Source organism: Staurois parvus, unplaced genomic scaffold, assembly GCF_062004578.1.
Source record: "Staurois parvus isolate SC_StPar_1 unplaced genomic scaffold, SC_StPar_1.0 ptg000120l, whole genome shotgun sequence".
Lineage (NCBI taxonomy): Eukaryota > Metazoa > Chordata > Amphibia > Anura > Ranidae > Staurois > Staurois parvus.
Genome location: NW_028317916.1, coordinates 7,248,763 through 7,275,303, shown reverse-complemented (window position 1 = coordinate 7,275,303; position 26,541 = coordinate 7,248,763). Strand labels below are relative to the sequence as shown.

Sequence of the window (26,541 nt, the reverse complement as noted above, 5' to 3'; positions counted from 1 at the left end):
AATGGACACTTGAGCCAAGGGTGTGTGGTACAAGGGCTGTAATAAAGTAAGAAATGTAGGACCAAATCCCAAAGCCTTCAAGATAGTGAACAAATAGTCCCAAGTTAAGCTATCGAAAGCCTTCTGAAGCTCCAAAGAAAGGAGCAACAATTCCTGAGAGAGAGGAGCATCCCAATTAGAGCGGACAGCAGAAATTAAAGCTATGGACCTGCGAATTTGATCTAACATCTGATGACCAGGTATAAAACCCGACTGATCTTTATGAATATATTGTGCTAAAAAAAAATTAAGGTGCAAGGCCAGAAGTTTTGTCAGAATTTTCAGGTCGCAGTTAATAAGCTAAATAGGTTGATAGTTAAGAATATCTGTGGTGTCCTTATTAGGCTTAGGGATAACACTAATATAGGCCTTGTTTTCGTCCAAAGGAATCACACCGTTCTCTCTCAAGGAATTGAAGAGCCATATGGGGGAGAAGCTGTTCAGAGAAAGTTTTATAGTAAATATTCGGTAAGCCGTCACGGCCAGGGATTTATGTGACGTCAGCAGTTTAAGAACCCCACCTAATTCTTCATTAATTATGGGCTGTTCATGAGTTCTCTATGAGCTTCGGCAATACTGGGAAGTTGCAAAGGTCCCAAAAAATCTTGAAGCAAAGAGGGCTCAATAGGCCGGGGTTGGCTATATAAAGTGGTATAAAAAGTATTAAATTCCTGAAGGATTTTCTGAGGATCCTGTGAAATTTCACCTGCTGAAAGCTAAAGTTTAGAAAGAGCCGAATAGGTGTGTTTAGGAGAAAGCTTACGTGCCAAGAGAGGCAGGTTTGTCCCGCCAGGTGAAAAATGTATGATGCAGTCATCGTAGCTGTTTTTCTGCTTTTGTGGTGCAACAAAAGTTAAGTTCTAGTTTAGCGTGTTCCACATTGAGGAACAGATCTGGGGACAGGCTATTCTTGTGTTGAGCTAGCAAAACTTCATAGTCCCTAGTTTTGGCAGAAATCAACTTTTCACGAGATTGCTTAAGTCTAGAGGATAGTTGGATAAAAAAACCTCGGACAGAGGCTTTATGAGCTGCCCAGTTACTAGCAGGAGTCATGTCTTCCGCTTTATTAATAGTAAAATAAGATTTCAGGTGTTCTATGACGTTGAGGCGAATTGACTCGTTGCTAAGAAGGGGCTCATTTAATCTGCAATGTGGCTTAGCAAAGCTGACAGTTAAGTTAGAAAGCGTTAATATGACGCCACAATTACCACAATTTTAGCTGAAATCAATTTAGACAACATCTCCGTAGAGAGAAAAATGTGGTCAATATGTGAATAGCGATTATGAGCTCTAGAAAAAAGAGAGTAGTCTCTAGAGGTGGGGTTGGCCTCCCTCCACCTGTCTATCAAGGTATAACGATACAAAATTTGTGCAAATGCATGACTTTGTTTCGGAGGGGCTCTAAGTTTAGTGGTATGTGATTTATCAAGCATGTGATTCAGGGCCAAATTCGAGTCCCCCACCAGAAATATATCACCTTCCAATTCCAGGGATAAAGTTTGAAACAAGGATTAGAAAAATGCTATTCAATTCATGTTGGGGGCATAGTAAATCAGAAAAGTCACCAAATTACCCACCAGATGGCCTTTAACTAATAAATATCACCCTTCCTTGTCCAGTATCACTTTAGAGTCGGTAAAAAATAATCATCGCAATAGACAGAGCTCTACCTTTTGTTTTTTTCCGGATGCGTTAACGAAAAAACATACAGGGAAAAATCCCTATGGATATATCTAGGCATAAAAGAGGAAGCAAAATGGGTTTCCTGCAATGCCACTATATCAGCTCCTAAAAACTTCTAACGAGCAAACACCTTGAGACGTTTAGAGGGGGAACCCAGGCCTTGCATATTATGAGAAAAAAGATTATTATACAGGAAGATGAACCACATTATCGGTAGGTCTTAGTGTAGACATGAAAATAAAGGCAGAGCAGTGATGACTGATGACATGACCCATATATCCACTGATATGGATATCTGGAATGCTGATCCAAATAGAAGAGCTTGAATTGACCCTCACGTAGAAATTGTGAGAAAAGGCGGGAAAAAGAAGAAAAAAAGAGAAGAAACAAAAGATGCCGAGCCCAAAATTAGGCCAGCATCCACCTAAATAGCTAATGAGCAATATACAACATAAAACAACTGCAATTCAAGTATCCCAGACAAAAGTCAAGGAATGGAAGAGTCTCCACCAAAGCAATTGGGAGAGTTTTTCGGGTAGAGAGAGTGCATAGACTCTTCCCAGCACCATGGGGTCTATGAAAAAATCAAAATCATCAGAAAATTTCCTAATGCCAAAAGCTAGAATATCTAGCACAAAAAAGGACCAACCCAGAACAGTTAGAAACCAATACGGCTAAAGTGCATAATTCAAGTACCAATAATACAAAAACAACAAAGGCGGAGGCCAATGTCCCCAGACAGGACCACAGAGAGGCCCCCGCCAACAAAAACAATTGTGTTATAACTGGCAAGGTCCTCAGGACTTCGAGCGCGAAGCAGCAGATTTCTTCTTCCTGGGAGATGGAGACCATAGAGGCGAGAGTGGAGGAGGAGGGCCGTCAGCCCTGAGAGGATCCCGTGATGGGGGGCTAAGGTAAATAAAGCTTAAATTCAACAAGAATTTCTCCCCTTCAGAAAATGTAGAGAACGCATAGGATTTGCCATTGTAGATAAATTGTAGGCGGAATGGATAGTTCCATCTATAGCGGATGTCTTTCTGAATCAAAGGTGAAAGTAATGGTCGGGATGTTCTCTGGCGTAGCGTATCACCGCTTCCTTAATTCTGAAGAAGTGAGGTTTGACGATCACATCTCGAGGGGGTCCATCAGGCTTTAAGGGGATCAAAGCTCTATGGATGTGATCAATCTCCGTGTGAATTTAGTCATTATCCAGAAACGCTAACAATATGAGGGAGTGGGCACAAGGAGCGATATCTTTAACCGCTTCTGTTAGGCCTCTAATTCTAAAATTGCACCGCTGGGCAAGATTCTCAAGGTTGTCTATCTTTGTATAAGCTTCGTCAAAGCGATCTTGTAAGTTCACAATCCTAGTAGAATTCTGATACACTCTGTGAATGGTATCATCAACTTTATTTTCAATATTCTCCAGGCGATTGCCTGAGGTCAAGGGCTAATTTAGTTGTAGCTTTTTCTAATTCCCTCTGTGGCAAATCAGCAAAATGAGCAATGAGAACAGAGTCCCCCGAGTAGGGCTGGGACACATCCAGAGGAGCAGGGAATGAAACTAGACTATCAGGAGCAGAATCTTGGCCACTGAGCCGACTATTGAATATCTTCACCATCTGCCTATCAAGCAGGGAGGAAGTATGTGACTCCTGGCCTTGTGACAGGGTTGCAACCTGAGGGGGAGACTTGGCAGGGCTGCAGATGGACCCAGAGGAAGCAGAGAGAACACTCACATGAGCCTGGGAGCCTAGGGAGCCGTCATCACGAGATCCAGGGCTGGATGGAGAGAGCTGGACCCGCTGCTGCAGAGGTCTCTGAAGTGGAGGAGCTCCAGGATCTGGCACCGGCCTGCATCTTGCCCCCTCCTCCTTTCTTCAAGGCGGCAGTGCAGGAGCCACCCCCGGACCGTCCAGCCGGCCGGGTGGACATCAGAGGTCCCCCTTCTACTCTGCCAGCTGATTGGGTGGTTGGCCAGGCGAAACTGGGTCAGGGTGCACCGTGTGTCCCCCCTAAAGCGCCGAGAAGGTGCGGAGCAGTATTCACAGTATCCGCTCCGTCCGCCAACGCCTGCGCTATCCAACATTTGACAAAATTACATATAGGGCAATCTATATTTTGCTTGTCTTGCTTAAAAGAGCAGTGTGCCATCAAACCTAGAGCCAGAACCTCCTTTTCCTTGGTGTAGGTGCCTCCCCATTTTATATCCGCTTTCAGTCATTGACCACAGAGACACTCAAAGCATGAGTGTTTTTGTTCAATGAATCCCATTTGTAGGGAAAGGATAAACAGAAGTTCCAAGTAGGCATGTTGCCAGGGTGGGACAATCAATGTTTAACCCCAGCCTTTCCAGGATGAGCTACTGTTCATTCTTGTGATTGCCACAACTTCTGTGGTTGCAGTTGTTCAGATTGGAACTCTTGCTTGAGTGTTTTTAGCTAACTGATCTGGTACCAATCTAACAATGTGGCAGCAATTTTCTCTTTGGTATTTTAATCAAAAAGATGTACATGTATCACATTTACATTCACTGAACAGTCCCCAAAACTATATATTTGCTGTTGCAGCTGTGATCATGATTTTACCATTTGATTGCTATAATGTTAAAGATACATCCATGCTAGTTAAATGGTTAAATAATAAATTCAATTGATGAAAAAAGTATGTAGTATTTATTTAACCTCAAACACTTTTTGTAGTTGCTGGCCTGACCTGTGCAGTGCTAGGAGGTGTTTTGGTCCATGGATGTATATTTTGGTATGTCTTGCTTGAATAGCCTGCTTTAGATCAATCCACATAAGGTGTCAGGAGTTGATTAGCCTAGTCAATAGGGACCCATTAGTTCTATCTGTTTAGCGCTCATTTGCAATACCTTGTGTTTAAATTCTAGTGATTTTAGTAGCAGGACTGAGCAACTAAAAAGTTGTTAGATCTATTATTGGCAAGAAATTAAAATCACCAGGGTAGTTTAGCCCTCCATTGTCCCGTATTTCAAAATCTATCACATTATTTTCACATTATTTACCAATACCCTGTTTTTTTAAACCCATATTTCACAAACTTTGCAAGTGATTTAATGGTATATATCTGTTTAGTGTCCGAGTGCCCTTTTTATGTTTAAAATGAATACATGTGATCTCAACATGGATCTGTCAGTTCTTCAGAAACAGCCCTTTAAACTTGTTGGGGCTATTCCGCTATCTACTTTTACTCACAAGGTTGCAATGACCTACTTCATTGCCATCACATTTGCGAGATAAGTTTCTGAGTTGGTGACCTTGACCTGTAAAAAAAAAAAAAAAAAAACTTTCTTGTCCTACACAGAGATGGGGTTGTCTTGAGGCCCAAGGCCTCCTTTCACCTTAACCAGGACATTGTTCTCCCCTCTCTTTGTCCTGTTCTTGGACACGCTGGAGAGATTCCCTTCATAATCTGGATGGGGTACACTATTTGAGTCTATTTCTTAGCTATAGCTTCCCTTAATTGGTCTTGATCTGTCATTCATGAGAATCCCTGTAGGGGGCAGCATGATTCTCATTGTGCTATTGTCAGGTGAAATAGACAACTCATCGTTCAAATATAAAGATTTAAACGTTAACAAAATGCAAAACTTAAAAAAAAAAAACATTAAAGTGAAAGTCCCAATTTTTGAGTTGCCCCAGAATAGTAATAGAGGGGAAATCTTCCAGTGGGAATACTAGTTCTGGTGACAACCAGGCATTCCTTCACTTTGGAGGGATTTCCCTTTTATTTCTTGTTTTTGTTGTAGGACAGGAAGTGAAGGGATATCCTCAAAATGGGTCACAAGTGGTAAAAAAAAAAAAAACTTTGTTATATTCCTTCCTTACTCTATCCAGAATAAAAAAAAAGGTTTTGCCTTTAGTTCTACTTTAAAAACAAAGTTCCACCTTTCCCTGCCAAAAGCATATTCCACCAGATCAGTAAATGCTTCTTGAACTTTTCAGCATGAAGCATCTGTTCATCAGATCTGTTTTTTTGTTTGCATATTTGTTTTACCAGGTGGATGTTCAGGCCTCAGCTAATGCCGGCTGTTGTCATAAGGTTCTTTAGGCTTCTATGTTAAGCCCTCTGTATTACCTCATTGGTTTTCATGGGCCTGTTAGCATTTTGTTTGCTCTGTATCCCACCTCTCAGTTGGACTGCTTTTGAATGTCCCAGCATACCTGAATACTCTATCCTGTGTCCTTGATTGTACAATGCTTGTAACTTGCTGAAAAATATTCTTCTTGGAGTACACATGTCCCTTCCTTATGTTCTTATGAAACTAAGGTTTTATCGAAATGAGAGCTGTTATTCTAGGCCAGCGGTAACTAAATGGCGGACCACAGTCCGCGAACGGCCACAGCAGCACTGCCGCCCTGACCACCAGCTGAGCAGGATGGTCATCATGGCAACAGGACATCACGTGTGCGCCCTGCCCTTTTCAGTTCACGGTCTCTCTGGCTCCCACTCCCTGCTTGTACACAAGCATCCAGCAAGGATCCTGGCACAGCTCCTGTCTGTCCTCAAGGTAGGGTGTAGTCTTACAGGGGCACTCAAATGGGTACACTGAATGTTAAGGGGCACTCTCATGGGCACATTTTATGTTAAGGTGCACATAGAATGTGCCCATCAGAGTGCCCCTTAACATAAAATGTTCATGTGTCCTTTAAAGTACTCCAAGAAAAGGAGTTTACAGTAAGTAAAAAGTCCTCTATTTTAATAGTACTGTACAGGACACAGTACTTGTATTCTTAGACTATAGGTATAGACTGCTACCTTCATGTGATTGGAAACTGGCAAAAAAACTTGCGTGGGCCACCCCCAGAGTGCATCATATAATCCCACCCACTCTGCGAGACTTCAGTTTTTTTGCTAGTGGCCTTATGTGATGGAACTGTTCTCCTATATAGAACTATTTTTCTTTTTCTAACCATTTTCAATTTGTTTTCTCTGATGGACCCCAGTGTGTGGGGTCGGCCTGTAATGTTTGCTTCGGCCACTGGATCCTGCATTAGATGCTCAGCTTAGTGAAATGTGTGTAGTTACCTGCAGGGTGCTATCCAGGTCCATTGCTGTGGTCCATTTTTGTAGTGCCCAGACCGTGAAGACTGGTTTGGGTTTGTGCCCACCATGATGGATAAATCCGGTACCTCTAATTAGTCCAGCAGCAGGTTCCCCTGTGTATTTATTCCAGTTCCTGGCTTTTACAGAAAAAATGCCTCAATGTGTAGTACATTATGCAGTTCTAAAGGTTGAGGATTTGGGGGTTATTCACTTTATTGTAGCAACTCTTGCTATTTTGTCTCCAATGTTTCTCAGTTCAAGCAATTTTAACTTGGTGGTTTTTCTCCTCCCATCCAGACTTAGTCTCAAAAGGATGAGGTAATTAACATGCCTCCTGAATGATGCCTTCCCATCACAGGAGGCCATATCCACAGGAACATAGTCAGAGTTATACCTATATCCAGACATGCACAACCCCATCCTTTCCGTAACCATGAATTCCCTACAGGGTGAGGATTCCCTCACTTCACAATGGCAGATTACAGGCAAAATGGATCTGGGACAAAATGACTGAATATGTTACATTCTACAGATGTCCTATAGGAAACTCCAGTGCTACTTAGGGCAATGGCTGTTCCCTTGTCCCAGAGCAATATCCTGTTATGACACTGCTCCCATTATTTGACTCTGGCTTCCTCTCAGACACGCAACATGTGGCCTGTCTGTCAAAAGCAGATTTTTCCACCATGTCTGAATTATTTGGGAAACTCTTGACAATTCTAGAATCTTCAGTTTCAAGGGAATATTGGAGACGCGTGAACTTGGGCTAGTGGGGCTATGTTTGCCGCTAGATAGTATGCATAAAGATTCAGGACTGACAATCCACCTTCATTCCTACGGGCAATTAAAATTCTTTCATTAATTCTAGGGCGGGAGGAGCCCCAGATGAAAGACAGAAGCTTCCGTTGATGATGCATAAGATATGCAAAGGGATAGGGATCGGTAAAACCCGAAACACATATAATAATTTTGGGAGATAAGTCATACGGATCGCGTTAATTCTTCCGAACCACAAAAGTGGGAGATGAGCCCAAGAAGACAGCATTTCCATCAAGTCCTTATAGACAGAGGGGAAATTAGCCTAATACAGTCCTTCATAAAACGGGGAGATCTTAATCCCCAGATATGGCAAGACCGAAAACCATTGAAAAGAAAACGATTGTTTCAGAGTTGCCAGTAGCGTGGGGGAAAGGGTAATAGACATGGCTTTGGATTTAGCGAGATTGACATAGAAGCCTGAAAGAGCAGCGAATGAGTCCAGAACCGCCACTAAGTTGGACAGAGTAATCCCTGGATTAGTAACAGACAGCAATATGTCGTCCGCAAACAAAGACAGCTTATGCTGGGAACCGGCTACATCCAGCCCCTTAATATCAAGATGCATACGGATAGCCTCTGCTAGGGGCTCCAAAGCCAAGATAAATAATATGGGAGAGAGCAGGCAGCCCTGCCTAGTTCCTCTACCAATCGAAAACGTTGAGGACTCAAAACCATAGTATTTGAGTTTTGTTTGGGGGCACAAATATAGCGACGAAATCCAACGCAGGAATGAGGGACCAAAGCCAAAATGGTGAAGGACCGACATGAGGTAAGGCCAGGATAAGGTGTCGAAGGCCTTATTGATATCCAGGGATAAAAGCATCATTTCAATTTTGCGAGTGTGAGCCTGGTGTTGTAACTGTAAAATTTGTCTGATTGCGTCCCCAGCTTGTCTATGGGGGACAAAGCCCATCTAGTCTTTTTTGATCAGACGAGAAAGGAAAGATTTCAAACGGGTAGCTAAACATTTTGCAAGGATTTTCATATCGACGTTGATAAGAGAGATTTGTCTATAATTCGCCGAAGAGGAATGGTCCCGATCCGGTTTCGGGATCTTGACAACGTTGGCAGTCAGCAAATCAGGGGAAAAGGCTGAATCTCCTTTCACCGCATTAAACATGGGTGCGAGGTGAGGGGCCAGAACATCAACCAGTTTTTTATAGTACAAGGCTGTGTAGCCATCAGGTCCTGGACATTTGCTAGTCTTCAAATCGGCGTCACAGTGCAAGACTTCCGATATTTGAATATCACGGTCCATCAAATCTCTATGAGGTTGAGTCAGAGTAGGCAAAGACAGACAAGATAAAAAGTCAGAGATAGCATGGGGTTCTGCCCGAGTAGGGTCTGTGTAAAGTTTAGCAAGACGGTACCGAAACTCCTCCAACACTTTTGCAGGATTACTTGTTAGGACATTATGTCGAGTGCACAAAGAGATCAGTTTGGATTGTGCATAAAAGAACGCAACCTGCGCGATTAGCATAGAATCCAGTTTGCTTTACTGTACCACTTCTGACGTGTCCAGCGTAAGGAGCGCTCGGCATCGTCTGTTAAGCAAAGAACCAATTCCAGGCGCGCCTGGTCCAAGAACCTTTGGTTGGGGGGAGTCGGTGACTGTTTAAATTGAGATGACACAGTAGCTAATTGTGTTGCAAGCTGACGCTGTTTATGTTGCCTCTACCGCTTATGCCCTGAGGCTACTCGGATAATATGACCTCGAAGGACTGCCTTGTACGCTTCCCACAATGTCACTGATGAAGAGACAGAACCTGAATTGAGCTTGAAATATTTCATAGATTTGTGCAGAATGTCTGCCTGAACTTCTTTCAATGACAGCAAGGAGTCGTTCATACTCCAAGAAGAATAGGAAGGCTTGCAAAGAAGGGATTGACAGACCACCAAAATGGGGTCATGATCAGACCACGGCACAGTAAGAGTAGACACGGAGCGCACAAGAGGAAGATGTTTTTGTAATACTAAAGCATGGTCAATTCTGGAATGAGTGTGATAAAGGTGCAAGTAATAAGTGTAGTCTTTCTCCCAGGGTGGAGCTCACACCATAAGTCTACCAAATCATGAGTCCGTAAGGTTTGAGCGAAAGATTTGGCTGCAGAGGAGGGGTTAGAGTCCTATGTGGGATACTTATCAAGAGCAGGATACAGAACTAAATTCGAGTCCCCCGCTACCAGAAGAGTTCCTCATTGGTGAATCGCCAGAAGGGAACAGGCATGCGATAAGAAAGGCACAGGATTAACATTTGGAGCATAATATTGTAAGTCAAAAGCATGACATCTACATCCTGAATTGTACCCTGTAATAAAAGGTACCTACCATTCAGGTCCGCAATAGGTTTCACACAAACAAATGGGGTTTTCTTATGGAAAGCAATGAGGACTCCCCTTTGTTTTGTAGGGCTCGAAACCTGAAAAACCTGAGGGTAGCAGGCATCAAAATACTTCGGGCTAGAAGTAGCGGAAAAGTGAGTTTCTTGTAGGCAGGCAATATCTATGTGGCAAGCCCGGAGGAACTTAAATATCTTCACTCTCTTTTGGGGGGAGTTCATACCTTGAACATTCAAGGATAACCAATTTAACAACATGGCAGCAGAAAAAGAAGAGAATAGCCTCCGTCACGATCCCCGGGAGCCCTGAAAAAAATAAGGTGAAAAGACAACGTACACGGAACAAGAAACCAGGGAAAGGGGAAAAAAAGCAAGCAAGGAAGAAAGACATTAAACCATCTCGTATACAGGCAATATACTTTTGACGCAATAAGATCAGCACAAAAAGCATAACAACCAGTTGTGGAGGATAAACCTACATGTAGGCTGGGTAGCGGATAGGGCAACGGTCCAATCCAAACACAAGCTCGAGGGGGGACGCAATGGTCCACCGGAACTCCTCTGCTTAACTAGCACAAAAAATTATTTAGCAAACAACATAGGCTATGTTACTGCACTACCTAGTAATAATCAAATGGTAACTAAGTGTTAGGAATGGACTTGCCAGTAGTGGTGGGACTCACCTGCCTTGTGAGCTGCAGTACCAGGGCTGGCCAGCGGGTGCTCCCAGCAATCAGAGACTCAACCCTGCAGTCAGCCAAACACCTGAAACTTCTTATGCAGGTGTATTTAAGTGATGGCCAGACCTGCAGTCTTTGCCTTGGTGTGTGTGTTTTTCCTGGGCCCTGTATCTTGTAATCCTGCATTCTTGTTCCTGTTCCTGTGTTCCTGCTAGTACGTTTCCTTGTTGCCAAACTCTGCCTGTTCTGATTACGCTGACCCTCTCCTGCTCTGACCCCGGCTCGTTCCTGACCATCCCTCTGCCTGACCCTCTGTACCACGCTGCCCGCTACCTGCTGAACCTGGCTTGTGACCCCGACCATTCTCCGCTTGCTCCCCCTGTACCTACCTGCCCGATTGTTATTGACCCGGCCTGCCTGACGACGCTTGCATTGTATGTACTGTTATCTGTGGGTGGTTTGGTTTGGTTTGTTTGCACTGTGTTATGTTTTAGTATTGCACTGCGTTTATGTTTGTATTGTTAGTGTTAATAAATTATATTGTTTATAACATATCTGAAGTCTGCGTTTCCCTGCGTCAGTCACATACCTCTGGTCATACCCGGGAGCCCTGACACTAAGGCTATATGAACTGCAGTCAATGAGCGACACAGAGGCAGGTAAAAACTCTGGATAGTCATATGTGTGAGACTGCTAACGGGTCCAGCCCAATAAGCAGGGTCACGCCTATAGTAGACTATCCACCTCTTGTGTCGCTCATCAACCGCAAGAGGTGTGAGAACAACCTAAGCAAAGCTAACATGTCCATAGGGGCCTAGGCCCCAGTAAAAGAGGTAATATATCACATGACCGCACAGAAGCTGGAAATTAACAAAAAAGAGTGCTCAAGGCCAATATCACCCGTACTGCTACAATGGAAAAAAAAAGTAGGAGATTGAGCAGAATTATCAGCTCGCAGAGACCTCCTGGAATCACTGGACCTGAAGGGTTCGGAGAGCTTGAGAGCTGTTTTGACTCGGGGGAGGTGACTTGCGTGAAGATTGTGATCCCCGCAAGCGTGCAGGGATAGAGGCCTCTTCAGATTGGGATGGTGGCAAGTCAAATTTCAGTTCCTGGAAGTGACGACGAAGATCCGCTGGAGAGGAAGCCTGGAACTGTCGGCCTTGGTAGAAGGAGAGCTTAAACAGAAATGCCTATCTATATTTGATATCAGCTGACTGTAAGATTTGTAGGTAGGGTCTCAGGGTGCGGCGTTTTGGTATTGTATTTGGAGACAAATCCGCAAACAGTTGAAGGGAGTTACCCTGGAATTCCAATGTTGGTCGATTTTGAGCCACCTGCAGGAGGCGTTCTTTAGTGCGGTAATAGTGGAACTTAATAATAATGTCCCTTGGGGGGCCCTCCGTGAGTTTGGGGGCTAAAGCTCTGTGAATACAATCAAATTCCAAACATTCCAGAGGGATCTCTGGATCCAGTTTCTGAAAGAGGGCAGTAGCAGTACCCTGTAGATCAGTTACCACCTCAGGGACGCCACGAATACGGAGGTTATCTCTACGGACCCTGTTCTCCATATCTTACAATTTATCTTTTAGGGTGTCTAACTCTGCTTGTAAATCCTCCACTTCCTGCTCATGACCCACCAATACTGTAGTCAACAGATCCATTTGCTGTTCCAATTGATGAGCACGATGGCCCAATTTCTTTAGATCTTTTATCAAATTGGAGGACAGCTTGCGAGAGGCATTTGTAATCTCTCAATAGCGCGTACATTGTGTAATAAAGCTTCAGGGTTGTGCTTCAAAGAACTGGTTAAGACAGAGGGGAACTGGTGCTGACTATCCTCACTTGAGTCCGGATCTCCTGTAAGCCGCATAGTATGATCAGGCTCAGGGGGCTGGGCGCCATCTTGACGGACAACCGATGTGGAGACTCTTTTTGCTGAACCCAGTGTTTAGGCTTATTGCGTGGGGCGCGATGTACCGTCGGGCGTAGACCAAATATTCCGCATGTACCTGGGATCTTTTGTACCAGTGCATGGAGAATGGAAGTCTAATATGCCGAGGTAAATGTTCCAGTGGCGCGGGACAGGGAGATCAAATGGCCATCAACCCTGTCCTCATGTGTTTACATAGGGATAACCTCTATAGGGTAGTCCATGCTTCTCGCCATAGGCTTTAAATTGTAGAAGAAATTTTCACAGGTAAAGATGGGGGGGGGGGGGATAGGTGCAGGCTGCCCCACAGAGCTCCCAGACCGGGTCTGTCCTCTATATCCAGAGAGAGCGCGCAGACTCCTTTGAGCGCAAGCCCCAATAGGGATGTGGGTTCCTGCACAGGATACAGGGGTAGCTAAAGTTGTCAGATTCCCCCCATCAACAGCTCACCTATCCATGTCTCTGTTTCTGGGTGCAGTGAGGCAGGTCCTGGCCTCGTGTAGGCCGCGACAGGCCTCACGAGCCACATCAGGCCCTGATCAGTGAGTGGGGAGTATCAGCCAGCCTGGATCTCCCTTTTTGGTTATAGCGCTGGTCCACGGGGTCCCCCGATGTTGGAGGGACACAAAACGCTGGTCTCCAGGCTCAGATGCAGCGCTGGCCGGGTATGGGCCTCACATCGGCCGGGTACGGGCCTCACATCAGCCGCGACTGGCCTCGTAGGCCGCAATCTGCCGGGACCGCGGGCAGGGGTTGCCGGGGTCACCTCGGCAGACAGTCAGTAGGGCCCCCTGTGTCCAGGATGGACAGACATTGCTAGAAGGCGGCGGAGATCTCCTCCTATATGTCTGCTCCCGCCGCCATCTTGAACACGCCTCCCAATCTATTATTTCAATGGGGTACAAACTAGAGTTTCTATTTCTGCTCCCTCCTTACTTTTTGTCTTCAATTCTGCTAGCTTCAGACCAAAAGGCATATTTGATGAAAACCTTGCACCAACTTCAGACACAAGGAGTGGCTATAACAGTTCCTTTTGAAGAGTGGTTTTCTTAAAACATGCTCACATGCCCAAAATCAATTGAGGGCATATGCTCAATGCGGGACCTAAAATCTCAAAACAGATTACTTTGTGTACCAAAATTCCAGATGGAATCAGCAAGATCTATCAATGCTTGTCTAAGCCTAAGGGAATTTCAGGCAGTAGTAGACCTGCATGATGCCTAACTATACATCCCCCACGTTCTCCCCACTTCAACATTATTTAAGGTTTGCTGTGGGAGGACAATACATGGCTGGATAATCAACTTTTTGGCTGGGTCTAATTGCAGACACAGAACAAGCCAGCATTTTTCTTCTCCAAGAAAAGGCTGCTTCCCTAAAGTCCTACACAAGGATCCTCAAGTCTGAATGGCACTTCTTAGTTAATTCCTACATGAGGGTTATGGACTTGATGGTGGTCTCCTTTGAGGCAGTTCTCTTTGCCCAGTTTTACTCCAGATCGCTTTATATTTATATATATATATATATATATATATATATATATATTTTTTTTTTTTTTTAACAGAGTTGTCATTTTAACAAGTTATTTCTCACACACAGCATTGATATAACTACCATTACATCCCAAAACACATTCTTCTTCTATTCCTGATTATGGGGACATGTGTGAAACATTTTCACTGTCTAGATGCATAGAGTGGCCCAAAATCTAAGGAACACCTTTAGGTTTTCAAGGGGCATAAATTACATGTCTGATTATTTCTTAACTACCTTTCTTGAGGCACCGACGAGCAAGGACAGGAAAAAAACAAAATGACAACATTTTTAAAAGCAGACCCTCCAACATACTGTATTTACTAAGAGACATAGTCTTTTGAATATCACATTTTTTTCCACTAGTTTTTGGAAAATGCAGAAAGAAAATTAAAATGTATTTTTTCACACAAAGTTACCAATTAATACAATATTTATCATGCACAACATAATTTATGCCCTTTGAAAGGTTAAGGTCAACATGGGCATTTATATATATAACATGAGCAGTATAATGGGTTGTGCTTCTTCTACTCTTCAGCAAAAACCAGCACCAACTTTCCTGTCAGCAACTCAGTAGCTCAGAGCAGTAAGTTAAGGAAAAGAAAGGGAATAGAAGATCTCTCACAGTGTAGTATCTCAACGGATGTATATTTATTAGCCAATGAACACAATAATACAAACACAGTGCGCTATACTGGGAAATGCTCATGTTGACCTTACCTTGAGTGTGGGTCAATAGTGGAAGTAAGCAGCAGCATTGAAAGGTGAAAGCACACGGTGGTGCAGCACATGGATATTCCTTTATTTGAGCACGTGTTACACATTCGTATTTCAAACACGTGAATTGGGTTTATTCACATCAAGAGTGGATGAGTGGTCTGCAGGTCTATTTAAGGACTTTATCATTTTTTAATTTCACTATGACACTATGTATGTTTTATGTTTAGTATATTATTTTTGCATGTTTATGCTATATGTGTGTTGTAATTGCACATTTGTTTTGATCTTTGTGACTAATTTTGAAGCTTGTGACTGATTTTATCTGTCTACTTGCTTGTTTGCATACCCATGCATTTTTTCCACCTGCGCCATCTGTTCTTATCACATGACAGCCAATGATGCCCCTATAAAGACCCCCTCATTCTCAGAACCTCTGTCCCTATAATTAAGCTTCAAGGGGCAGAGTAAATTGCATTGGGGGAGTGGCCTGGCTGGAGTCCGGGTTGAGGCTGCCATTCATCTCACCTCATGCATATGGCTCTGCATTTGTGCGGATTATGGATCTTTCCTACTGACATTGCTGCAGCTTGGAGCTAGGATGAGTTTCCTATCCCTGCCAGCACGCACAATGGTCTAGTTTAGACTTCATCCCCCTACTTGAGCGGCACCTAATTTTGTCTTTGTGGGTCACTGTTACTGGCTTGCAATAGTCTGATGATAGTGGGACCTGTATTGCAGTGATCAGGAACACTGTTGACTGGTCTGATGACACTGATACTTAGCTGGCAGTGATCTGGAACACTGTTGATGGCTACACTGGTCTGGCGTGGCAGCAATCAGGAACACTGGTTCTTGCTACACTGATTTAATGGCACTGTGACTGGTGTAGCGGTGATCAGGGACACTGTGACTGGCTGCACCAGTGTGCTGACATGGTACTGATAATGTGGCTGACTGCACTGGCTTACAGTGTCAGGAGAACAGCCAGCCAGTGTATCTGATCACTAGCCATAGCAGTACAATGTCACCGAAAATATAATGTAATGTAGAAAACACTGTTTGCTCTCTCAGCCAAGTGTTCTGAGAGGAAAGATATGAAAAGCTGCACATTTAGTCTTTGTTTACAAGTGTAATCACTGTGATGGTCACAGCAAACTCATGGTGCTCCGAACTGTGATCCCCTGTTATCATAGGGCATTCTGCTGCACACTCTGGGGCCTCGAGTGAGCAGCAGGAAGACATTTTAATACATCCAACTCCAGGAAGCAGCCATCCGTGCCTTTATGTAAAGTGCGCCCGGATGGCAAGTGATTAAAATGGAACTACACTGCATCAGAGCACCAGAAATTTAAAAACTTGCCCTCCAGAGGATTTACCCCCCCCCCCCCCCCCCCCTTCCTGACCAAGCCATTTTTTGTGATACAGCGCATCGTTAAATTAACTGACAATTGCGCGGTCATGCAACATTGTAGATTAAATGTATGTACTTTTTTCCCCCACAACTCGAGCTTTCCCTTGGTGGTATTTGATCACTTGTGCGATTTTTATTTTTTGCGCTGTAAACAAAAAAAAACTTTGGCTGATATGAGCTTCAAGCTGTCATTTGAGTGTTTTTGTTCAGGTTCTTTGGCCCTTGTATTCCTGTGAACCTGTTGTTAGTTCTGTTTGCTATGTTGTTGCCCATCCCTCAGTTTATTGCTTAGGTAAGTCCCTGGTCTAGGAATACTAGTTCTGTACTATGCAACTGAAATAGCCGGGATCGTGACTCACTTGTAAATTCCTTAGTCTGGCGTACAGTACAGGGCATAGGGCCCTCCTGTCTATGTCTTGATAATTGCTTATTGATTAAAAAAAAAAACAAGACTGGAGCCAGAGTCCAATCACCTAAAGGTACAACATATAACCCATGGTCTTAGAATACATGTTCTGTGTCCTGTACTGAACTTTATGATAATGAATTTACAGGTAAGTCAAAATTCATATTCTTTAGGAGCCATGGAAATTTCTTAAGTCACATTCCTTAACAGTGTAAAGTATGTATTTCAGATATTTTGTAGATATATATATTTTTTAATTCTTTATTTAATCAGAGTATTTGTTTATACATATTTTTGCAATCAATTACAAATATCAACACCAATACAATGTAATACCAGTTACATGCCCTATGTCTTAAGACAGTCAAGTTAATGAGAACAATTGTCCTGGTATATATTGTTTAACCAGTTCCCAACCATGCTATAGCCAAAAGACGGCTACAGCGCAGTCGGCTAGTTCTGGGAGGGTGTCCATGGACATCCTCCCAGAACCACACCCCCCGCGCGTCCCATGGGGCGCACACTGCGCGCGATCTATGTTCAGCTGATCACATGACTAAGAATTGGGCAAATCACGGCTGCTTTTACCAAGAGGCCAGCTGTGTCCAATCACAGCTGATCACCAAGTAAATAGGAAATGGCAGTTATCGGCAGTCCTCTCCTCACGATGGCAGTGCATGAGGAGCGGAGAGCCGGTAAGCAGCATTTTGCAGGGGGACATCTACACTGATCATCAGAGCACTGATCATCAGTGTCCTGGTGATCAATGTAGCCCCATCAGTGCCCATCAGTTTAATCAGTGCTGCCCATCAGTGCCACCTATCATTCCCATCAGTGCCCCCTAACAGCAAAAAATAAAAACCCCAGTAGTGATCAAATACCACCAAAAGAAAGGTCTGTCTCAAAAAAATGATAAAAATGTAGTTTGTAGTGTTGCATGATCGCACAATTGTCATTCAAAGTATGAGAGCGCAGAAAGCTGAAAATTGGTCTGGGCAGGAAGGGGTTAAAAGTGCCCAGTAAGCAAGTGGTTAAACATAAGCCTTCTATTTTGTATATATTAAACATATAAACCTATTATTCATATACAGTATGTTTTAGTATTATTGTGAAACGGCAACATCTTTGTGTCATTTTCTTTGCTTTTCTTTTAATTTTCTTTTTCTTTTCAGTATTATTACAATACATTAACATCTTTGTGTCATTTACTTTGTTTCTTTTCATTTTTTTTGTGTTTAATAAGACAAATCAGATCATTGTGAGTATTCAGGAGCATTGTAATTAAATTGTAGATTGTATGTATATTGCCCCTATTTCTATTCCATTTTTGTATGCTTTTTGAGAGGGTTCTAATGGAGTTAACAATTGGAATGTTGATTTTATATGAAGTGGTTTTCTCAAAAGAAAAGAAATTTCAACATTATCTAATTGATGAGTTTCTGTTTATCCCCAATAATTGTGTTACATATTTTGAGACAAACCAGAGCAAGAGAAAAAAATACAATACAAAATGAGAAATGAAAATGCTAGTTGTCAGGTCTGTTAATTTTCCATTCATTTGTGTGTTGGTGAAATATCTATTATGTACTACCTTGAATATATTGTGAAAAATACAACGCTTCCATCACGTAATGGAAAAAAGGCTTTTCTCATGTGGATAAATGGAAGCTCATTTCTTTCTATAGCACGTTTAGCTAAACTTATGAATGCAAGTTGTTGGACATGCAATGTTGTATTAATTGAATCTTTTTCTAGTCTTTTTGGTTTTCCATCCAGAGCAACTCTTTAGAAAATGCATGGCTACCTTAATTGTAGGAGACACAAAACTTATCCTTCACATTCCTTCTCCTGAATGAGAATGGCAAATCAATTCATCTAAATAATAACCCCATTAGCTGCTTAACTTAGCATCGAACATGGGAAAATGTACCAGATAGAATAAGAGGAACTGTTGATTGGATGGATCATTTTCAAGGTTTTGTTCTACTAATGTGTACTGAAAATACAATTATATTTTATCTACTAAGTGATATCTACCATTGTATTGATTATATTCTTGTTGTCACATTATAGCAACAGTACCATTCCAAAATAGATGACTTAATCGAGGAAACTGTTACTGAAATTATATCACTTCTTGTTTTGAAGGTAAATTTATTTTTATGTATATTTTATCATTGCTGCTTATTTTTATTGAAGTGCTTTCTGTATCTGCCTGTGTTGTGTAGTTGGAAGACTGATACCTTGATAATTTGCATATGAAGGTGACACTTTTCTGTGCTTAAAGTATAACTAAAGGCAACATTTGTTTCTTAGTTTTGGAGAGAGTGGAGAGGAATTGGAACACCTGCCAGGTTTTTATTTCTGTCTGTGCTCTCATTAGAGAGCGTTATCCTCATTCATTGTCATGTTGACTAATGTAATTGAAAGTGAAAGTTAAAAATAAATCCATAATTTTGAGTGTTCCCTAGAATAGCAAGAAATGGGAAATCTTGCAATGGGAACACTAGATCTGGCAACCCTGGGGACAATCAGGGATTCCCTCACACTTCCTGTTTAGGTTATTAGACGGAAAGTGAAGGGAAATCTCCCCAGTGGGACACAGATAGCAAAAACAAACGTGATAGGGGTTATAACCCTCCATTATACAGTATGAAAAATGTGTTGCATTTAATTCTACTTAAAATATGTGCATGACTTAAGCATGTAAATGTCTGCACTGTAAATATGGGTAATTCAAAGGAATATAGCTCAAGGTAATATATATGGTGTCTAAGGTATTGCCTGGCCAGGATCCTTGAAGTTTGTAGTACAGTATCTTTGCTTTCAACATTCTCACTTTGATTCACCACATGGAGACTTATTTTTCAGTTCCTATTCTAATAATTTTCTCAGATTTTTAGAGATATTATGCTACTTTGCAGGTGATCTGCCTGTCTGCTTGCCAACATGCTTTAAAAATCTGTTCTGAAAGAATTTGTCTTTTTTCAGTCTGCAAATGCAACTCTATGTGGTCATGTACCCATAGGTGTTTACAGGAGTGTTTGAACAGGTGGGTTTACAGGCAGTAAAAGAAAAAAAAAAACACCAAACGTGCTGGTGTGTGGGTAATTGTATTACAAAGGCCAGAATGAGTTAACATTCTGGCCAGTAGAATGCATTTCTGTTAAAATGTAATATGCTCATAAATGCACTTACAGTCAGGTCCATAAATATTGGGACATCAACACAATTCTAACATTTTTGGCTCTATACACCACCACAATGGATTTGAAATGAAACAAACAAGATGTGCTTTAACTGCAGACTGTCAGCTTTAATTTGAGGGTATTTACATCCGAATCAGGTGAACGGTATAGGAATTACAACAGTTTGCATATGTGCCTCCCACTTGTTAAGGTACCAAAAGTAATGGGACAATTGGCTTCTCAGCTGTTCCATGGCCAGGTGTGTGTTATTCCCTCATTATCCCAATTACAATGAGCAGATAAAAGGTCCAGAGTTCATTTCAAGTGTGCTATTTGCATTTGGAATCTGTTGCTGTCAACACTCAAGATGAGATCCAAAGAGCTGTCACTATCAGTGAAGCAAGCCATCATTAGGCTGAAAAAACAAAACAAACCCATCAGAGAGATAGCAAAAACATTAGGCGTGGCCAAAACAACTGTTTGGAACATTCTTAAAAAGGAGGAACGCACCGGTGAGCTCAGCAACACCAAAAGACCAAGAAGACCACGGAAAACAACTGTGGTGGATGACCGAAGAATTCTTTCCCTGGTGAAGAAAACACCCTTCACAACAGTTAGCCAGATCAAGAACACTCTCCAGGAGGTAGGTGTATGTGTGTCAAAGTCAACAATCAAGAGAAGACTTCACTAGAGTGAATACAGAGGGTTCACCACAAGATGTAAACCATTGGTGAGCCTCAAAAACAGGAAGGCCAGATTAGTTTGCCAAACGATATCTAAAAAAGCCTTCACAGTTCTGGAACAACATCCTATGGACAGATGAGACCAAGATCAACTTGTACCAGAGTGATGGGAAGAGAAGAGTATGGAGAAGGAAAGGAACTGCTCATGATCCTAAGCATACCACCTCATCAGTGAAGCATGGTGGTGGTAGTGTCATGGCGTGGGCATGTATGGCTGCCAATGGAACTGGTTCTCTTGTATTTATTGATGATGTGACTGCTGACAAAAGCAGCAGGATGAATTCTGAAGTGTTTTGGGCAATATTATCTGCTCATATTCAGCCAAATGCTTCAGAACTCATTGGACGCCGCTTTACAGTGCAGATGGACAATGACCCAAAGCATACTGCAAAAGCAACCAAAGAGTTTTTAAGGGAAAGAAGTGAAATGTTATGCAATGGCCAAATCAATCACCTGACCTGAATCTGAATGAGCATGCATTTCACTTGCTGAAGACAAAACTGAAGGGAAAATGCCCCAAGAACAAGCAGGAACTGAAGACAGTTGCAGTAGAGGCCTAGCAGAGCATGACCAGGGATGAAACCCAGTGTCTGGTGATGTCTATGCGTTCCAGACTTTAGGCTGTAATTGACTGCAAAGGATTTGCAACCAAGTATTAAAAAGTGAAAGTTTTATTTATGATTATTATTCTGTCCCATTACTTTTGTCCCCTTAACAAGTGGGAGGCACTTATGCAAACTGTTGTAATTCCTACACCGTTCACCTGATTTGGATGTAAATACCCTCAAATTAAAGCTGACAGTCTGCAGTTAAAGCACCTCTTGTTCGTTTCATTTCAAATCCATTGTGGTGGTGTATAGAGCCAAAAATGTTAGAATTGTGTCGATGTCCCAATATTTATGGACCTGATTGTACATAATGTAACATTGGAGGCATTTTATCTGCCAAATTCTGGCAGAAAAATAATGCTGTTTATTTTCATAAGCCCATGTGCATAATGGTTGCTTTATCTCTTTTCAAGTTCACCAAAAAGTACTCCAGCATCTAGTTAGTTTTTCTAGTAACCGGTTTGTCTTAACAATTATTCTATGGGGATGCCGATTTATGCTTTTTGACATACAAGGAGAACCTACAAAGCTGTGTGTTGCAATATAATTTTAAATACATCAAAACGTTTTTAATGTAGACTTACAGTCAGGTCCATAAATATTGGGACATAGACACAATTCTAAAATTTTTGGCTCTATACACCACCACAATGGATTTGAAATGAATCAAACAAGATGTGCTTTAACTGCAGACTGTCAGCTTTAATTTGAGGGTATTTGCATCCAAATCAGGTGAACGGTGTAGGAATTACAACAGTTTGCATATGTGCCTCCCACTTGTTAAGGGACCAAAAGTAATGGGACAATTAGCTTCTCAGCTATTCCATGGCCAGGTTTGTGTTATTCCCTCATTATCCTAATTACAATGAGCAGATAAAAGGTCCAGAGTTCCTTTCAAGTGTGCTATTTGCATTTGGAATCTGTTGCAGTCAACTCTCAAGATGAGATCCAAAGAGTTGTCACTATCAGTGAAGCAAGCCATCATTAGGCTAAAAAAAAAAAAAAAAACCATCAGAGAGATAGCAAAAACATTAGGCGTGGCCAAAACAACTGTTTGGAACATTCTTAAAAAGAAGCAACGCACCGGTGAGCTCAGCAACACCAAAAGACCCGGAAGACCACAGAAAACAACTGTGGTGGATGACTGAAGAATTCTTTCCCTGGTGAAGAAAACACCCTTCACAACAGTTGGCCAGATCAAGAACACTCTCCAGGAGGTAGGTGTATGTGTGTCAAAGTCAACAATCAAGAGAAGACTTAACCAGAGTGAATACAGAGGGTTCACCACAAGATGTAAACCATTGGTGAGCCTCAAAAACAGGAAGGCCAGCTTAGAGTTTGCCAAATTACATCTAAAAAAGCCTTCACAGTTCTGGAACAACATCCTATGGACAGATGAGACCAAGATCAACTTGTACCAGAGTGATGGGAAGAGAAGAGTATGGAGAAGGAAAGGAACTGCTCATGATCCTAAGCATACCACCTCATCAGTGAAGCATGGTGGTGGTAGTGTCATGGCGTGGGCATGTATGGCTGCCAATGGAACTGGTTCTCTTGTATTTATTGATGATGTGACTGCTGACAAAAGCAGCAGGATGAATTCTGAAGTGTTTCGGGCAATATTATCTGGTCATATTCAGCCAAATGCTTCAGAACTCATTGGACGCTGCTTCACAGTGCAGATGGACAATGACCCAAAGCATACTGCAAAAGCAACCAAAGAGTTTTTTAAGGGAAAGAAGTGGAATGTTATGCAAAGGCCAAGTCAATCACCTGACCAGAATCCAACTTGAGCATGCATTTCACTTGCTGAAGACAAAACTGAAGGGAAAATGCCCCAAGAACAAGCAGGAACTGAAGACATTTGCAGTAGAGGCCTGGCAGAGCATCACCAGGGATGAAACCCAGCATCTGGTGATGTCTATGCGTTCCAGAATAAAGGCTGTAATTGACTGCAAAGGATTTGCAACCAAGTATTAAAAAGTGAAAGTTTGATTTATGATTATTATTCTGTCCCATTACTTTTGGTCCCTTAACAAGTGGGAGGCACATATGCAAACTGTTGTAATTCCTACACCGTTCACCTGATTTGGATGTAAATACCCTCAAATTAAAGCTGACAGTCTGCAGTTAAAGCACATCTTGTTCGTTTCATTTCAAATCCATTGTGGTGGTGTAGAGAGCCAAAAATGTTTAAAATTGTGTCGATGTCCCAATATTTATGGACCTGACTGTATATTTTTCCAAAGATTTCCTGTATTTCATATATGGTTTACTTGAAGTTCCTAATATTACAGCTTTTTCCTAGATTGGCATTTTGTTTATAGTTTATCTACAGCCAATTTTTGTTTGTGTGTGTGCTGGATAGAGTATAGAATGGTTAAAACCCCTGTCCATCTTTTGCCATTTGTGTCCCCAAGGGGATATTTCCCTTCAGTTCCTTTCCAGGAGACAAAAAAAAGATAGGGAAATCCCTGCTTAGATGTGTGTTCATTGGAACACGTCTCCTGTTTAAGTGCTAGCTTGTTGCAGTAATGAGCTAACATAGTCAGAGATTGATTTAGCTTTATTCTACTTCTCTTTTGTTAATCACTGCATATCTATTATATATTTGTATATATTTTAAGAAAACACAGTTAACATGATTTATTAATGTGTCTGGAATAAGAATATTTTGGTTTTCCCCACAATATAGTATCATTTTTTTAAATGATTTCCCCTAATTTGACTTTCGTATTGCTGGTTTTGGGATGCTGTTAGGCCTGTTTCACACTGCCGTCAGCTTGTATAAGAGCAGTGTGAACAACAAGATTTGACAAAACATTTGCAGAAATTTCAGCAAGCTTTGTCAAAGCTTTTAAAGTACCATTCAGCTTTAGTTTGTAAATGTTGAACACAGATCCTAATGGAAGTGCTGACTGCCACTTTAAACAAGCTGCTAGCAGGCACCAGCAGTCTTTCAGCATTCTGCAAGAAGTGCTGAAGTCTGTTAGCAGCTTGCATAAAGTGGCAATCAGAACTCCCATTAGGATCTTTGTTCAACATTTACAAACTGAAGCTAAATGGTACTTTAAAAGCTTAAACAAAGCTTGCTGAAAGCTCTGCAAATGTTTTGCCAAAGCTTGCTGTTCACACTGCTATTATACAAGCTGAAGCCCATGTAAAAAAGGTCTAAGATATCACATACTGCTGTTATTTCAGACTTTCAGACTCTGATAAATGGTGGCTTTAAGAAAAAGAAAAAAAAATTGTATGAGATGATGGCATAGCCAAATATCTAGTACATACAATATAGTCAGTAGATGTTAGAGAAGCAATACAGGTATGTAGCTAAATACATTCTTGAAATACATATTTTGTGAGCTGTATTACAACCCCAATTCCAAAAATGTTGGGGCGCTGTGTAAAATCTACATAAAAATGGGATGCAATGATTTGCAAATCTAATAAACCCATATTTTATTCAAAATAGAAAGAAAGAAAACTTCAGATGTTTTTACTGAGAAAATGTGCCATTGTAAGAGAAAAATAAGGTAATTTTTAAATTGATGGCAGCAACACATTTCAAAAAAGTTGGGAAAGGACAGCAAAAAGCTGGGAAGTAAGTGGAACTAACAAGGAAGAGCTGAAAGAACATTTTGCGATTAAGTAGCAAAAATTGGCAACAGGTCAGTAACACGATTGGTTATTAAAGGAGCAGAGTTTCATCAATCTGTGCAAAGCTGCATCTACAAACTGTCAATTTCAGAATAATGTTCCTCAACATAAAATTGCACCATCTACGGTACATATTCTCATCAAAAGATTCAGAGAATCAAGAGAAATCTCAATGCACAAGGGACAAGGCCGAAAGCAGTATTTGTTTCTCGTGATCATTGCACCCTCAGGTGGCACTGCATTGAAAACAAGCATGATTCTGTGGTGGACATCACTGCATTGGCTGAGGAATACTTCCAAAAATCACTGTCTGTGAACACAGTTCCCCGTGCCATCAAAAAATGCAAGGTAAAGCTCTATTATGCAAAGAAGCCATATCTGAACATGACCCAGAAACTCAGCCATCTTTTTTGGGCCAAAGATCATTTAAGACGGCCTGTTGCAAAGTGGAAAACTGTTCTGTGGTCAGAAGAATCAAAATTTGACATTTCTTTTTGACATGTTTATAAACACTCAGTTCAAAAGCCAGCATCACTGATGGTATGAGGATACATTAGTGCATATGGAATGGGCAGCTTGCACATCTGGAAAGGCATAATCAATGTTGAAAGATATATCTGGGTTTTAGAGAACCATATGCCCCCATTCAGACTACGTCTTTTTTAGGGAAGGCCTTGCATATTTCAGCAATACAATGATAAACCGCATACTGCATCTATGACAACAGAATGACTTCGTAGTAGAAGAGTCCTTATGCTTAACTGGCCTGTCTGCAGATCACTTCTTTCACCAACTGAAAATATTTGGCGTATCTTGAAACAAAAAATATGACAAAGAAGATCCAGGATCGTTGAACAGTCTGAGCTAGTCTCTTAAGTTCACATACATTTACAGAGTGATGTTAAAAGAAGAGAAGATGGCCTTGCCCCAATTTTCTTGAGATGTGTTGCTGTTCAATTTCAATATTACTTATTTTTTTCTTAAAATGGTACATTTTCTTTGTTTAAACATTTGATATATTTTGTATTTCTATTGTGAATAAAATATGGGTTTGAGATTTGCATTTCATTGCATCCTGATTTATGTAGATTTAACACTGCATCCCAACTTTTTTGGAATTGGGCTTGTACATGACTAAGATTTGCTATTCTATTCACCTACTATAAAGATTCATTCACCGTTTTTAGACAACAAAGCCAGGTCTTGAGCCTCACCATTTTTAAAGCAATACATCCCCAAAGCAAGGAAGCATGAGAGGATGAGAGACACTGCACACCACTAGCTCAACAGGTGAAAAGAAATATAAACGGCCTCAGCCTTGAGCTTCTCCTGAACCCCATCTCTGATGCATTTTGCCCCGCCCATCAGGGTCTAATCATAGATAGGGGCTCAGGAGGCACTCAAGGCTGAGGCCATTCATATTTCTTTTAACCTGGTGAGCTAGTGGTGTACAGCGTCTCTCATCCCCTCATACTTCCTTGTTATCTGGATTAAGCATAAGACAGCCTGCACCCTTACATTGCTGTGAGATACCGAATCTACCAGAGCACCTTGAGTGGCACTATAAGTGGTATAGGCGTATTGTAAGGACATCCCCAAGCCTGTGATTTGATTGTGAAAGAGTAAGGGTACACCGATGAGGTCCTCACTTGCTCTCTGTGAGTTCTACTTTAGAAGATTACAGGAATTTAATATAAAGGCAGACGGAGG

General features: G+C 41.8%; 1 protein-coding gene across 6 annotated transcripts in view; it reads left to right on the top strand.

The window, feature by feature from the left end:
- Positions 1 to 26,541, top strand: part of CADPS2 (calcium dependent secretion activator 2) — a 694,049-nt gene that overhangs the window by 542,355 nt on the left and 125,153 nt on the right. For all 6 annotated transcript variants that reach the window (XM_089672135.1, XM_089672134.1, XM_089672133.1 and 3 more), the window contains one exon: positions 18,709 to 18,783. In XM_089672135.1, coding sequence (XP_089528261.1) covers positions 18,709 to 18,783 — 75 coding nt within the window. The remainder of the gene's footprint in view (positions 1 to 18,708; positions 18,784 to 26,541) is intronic.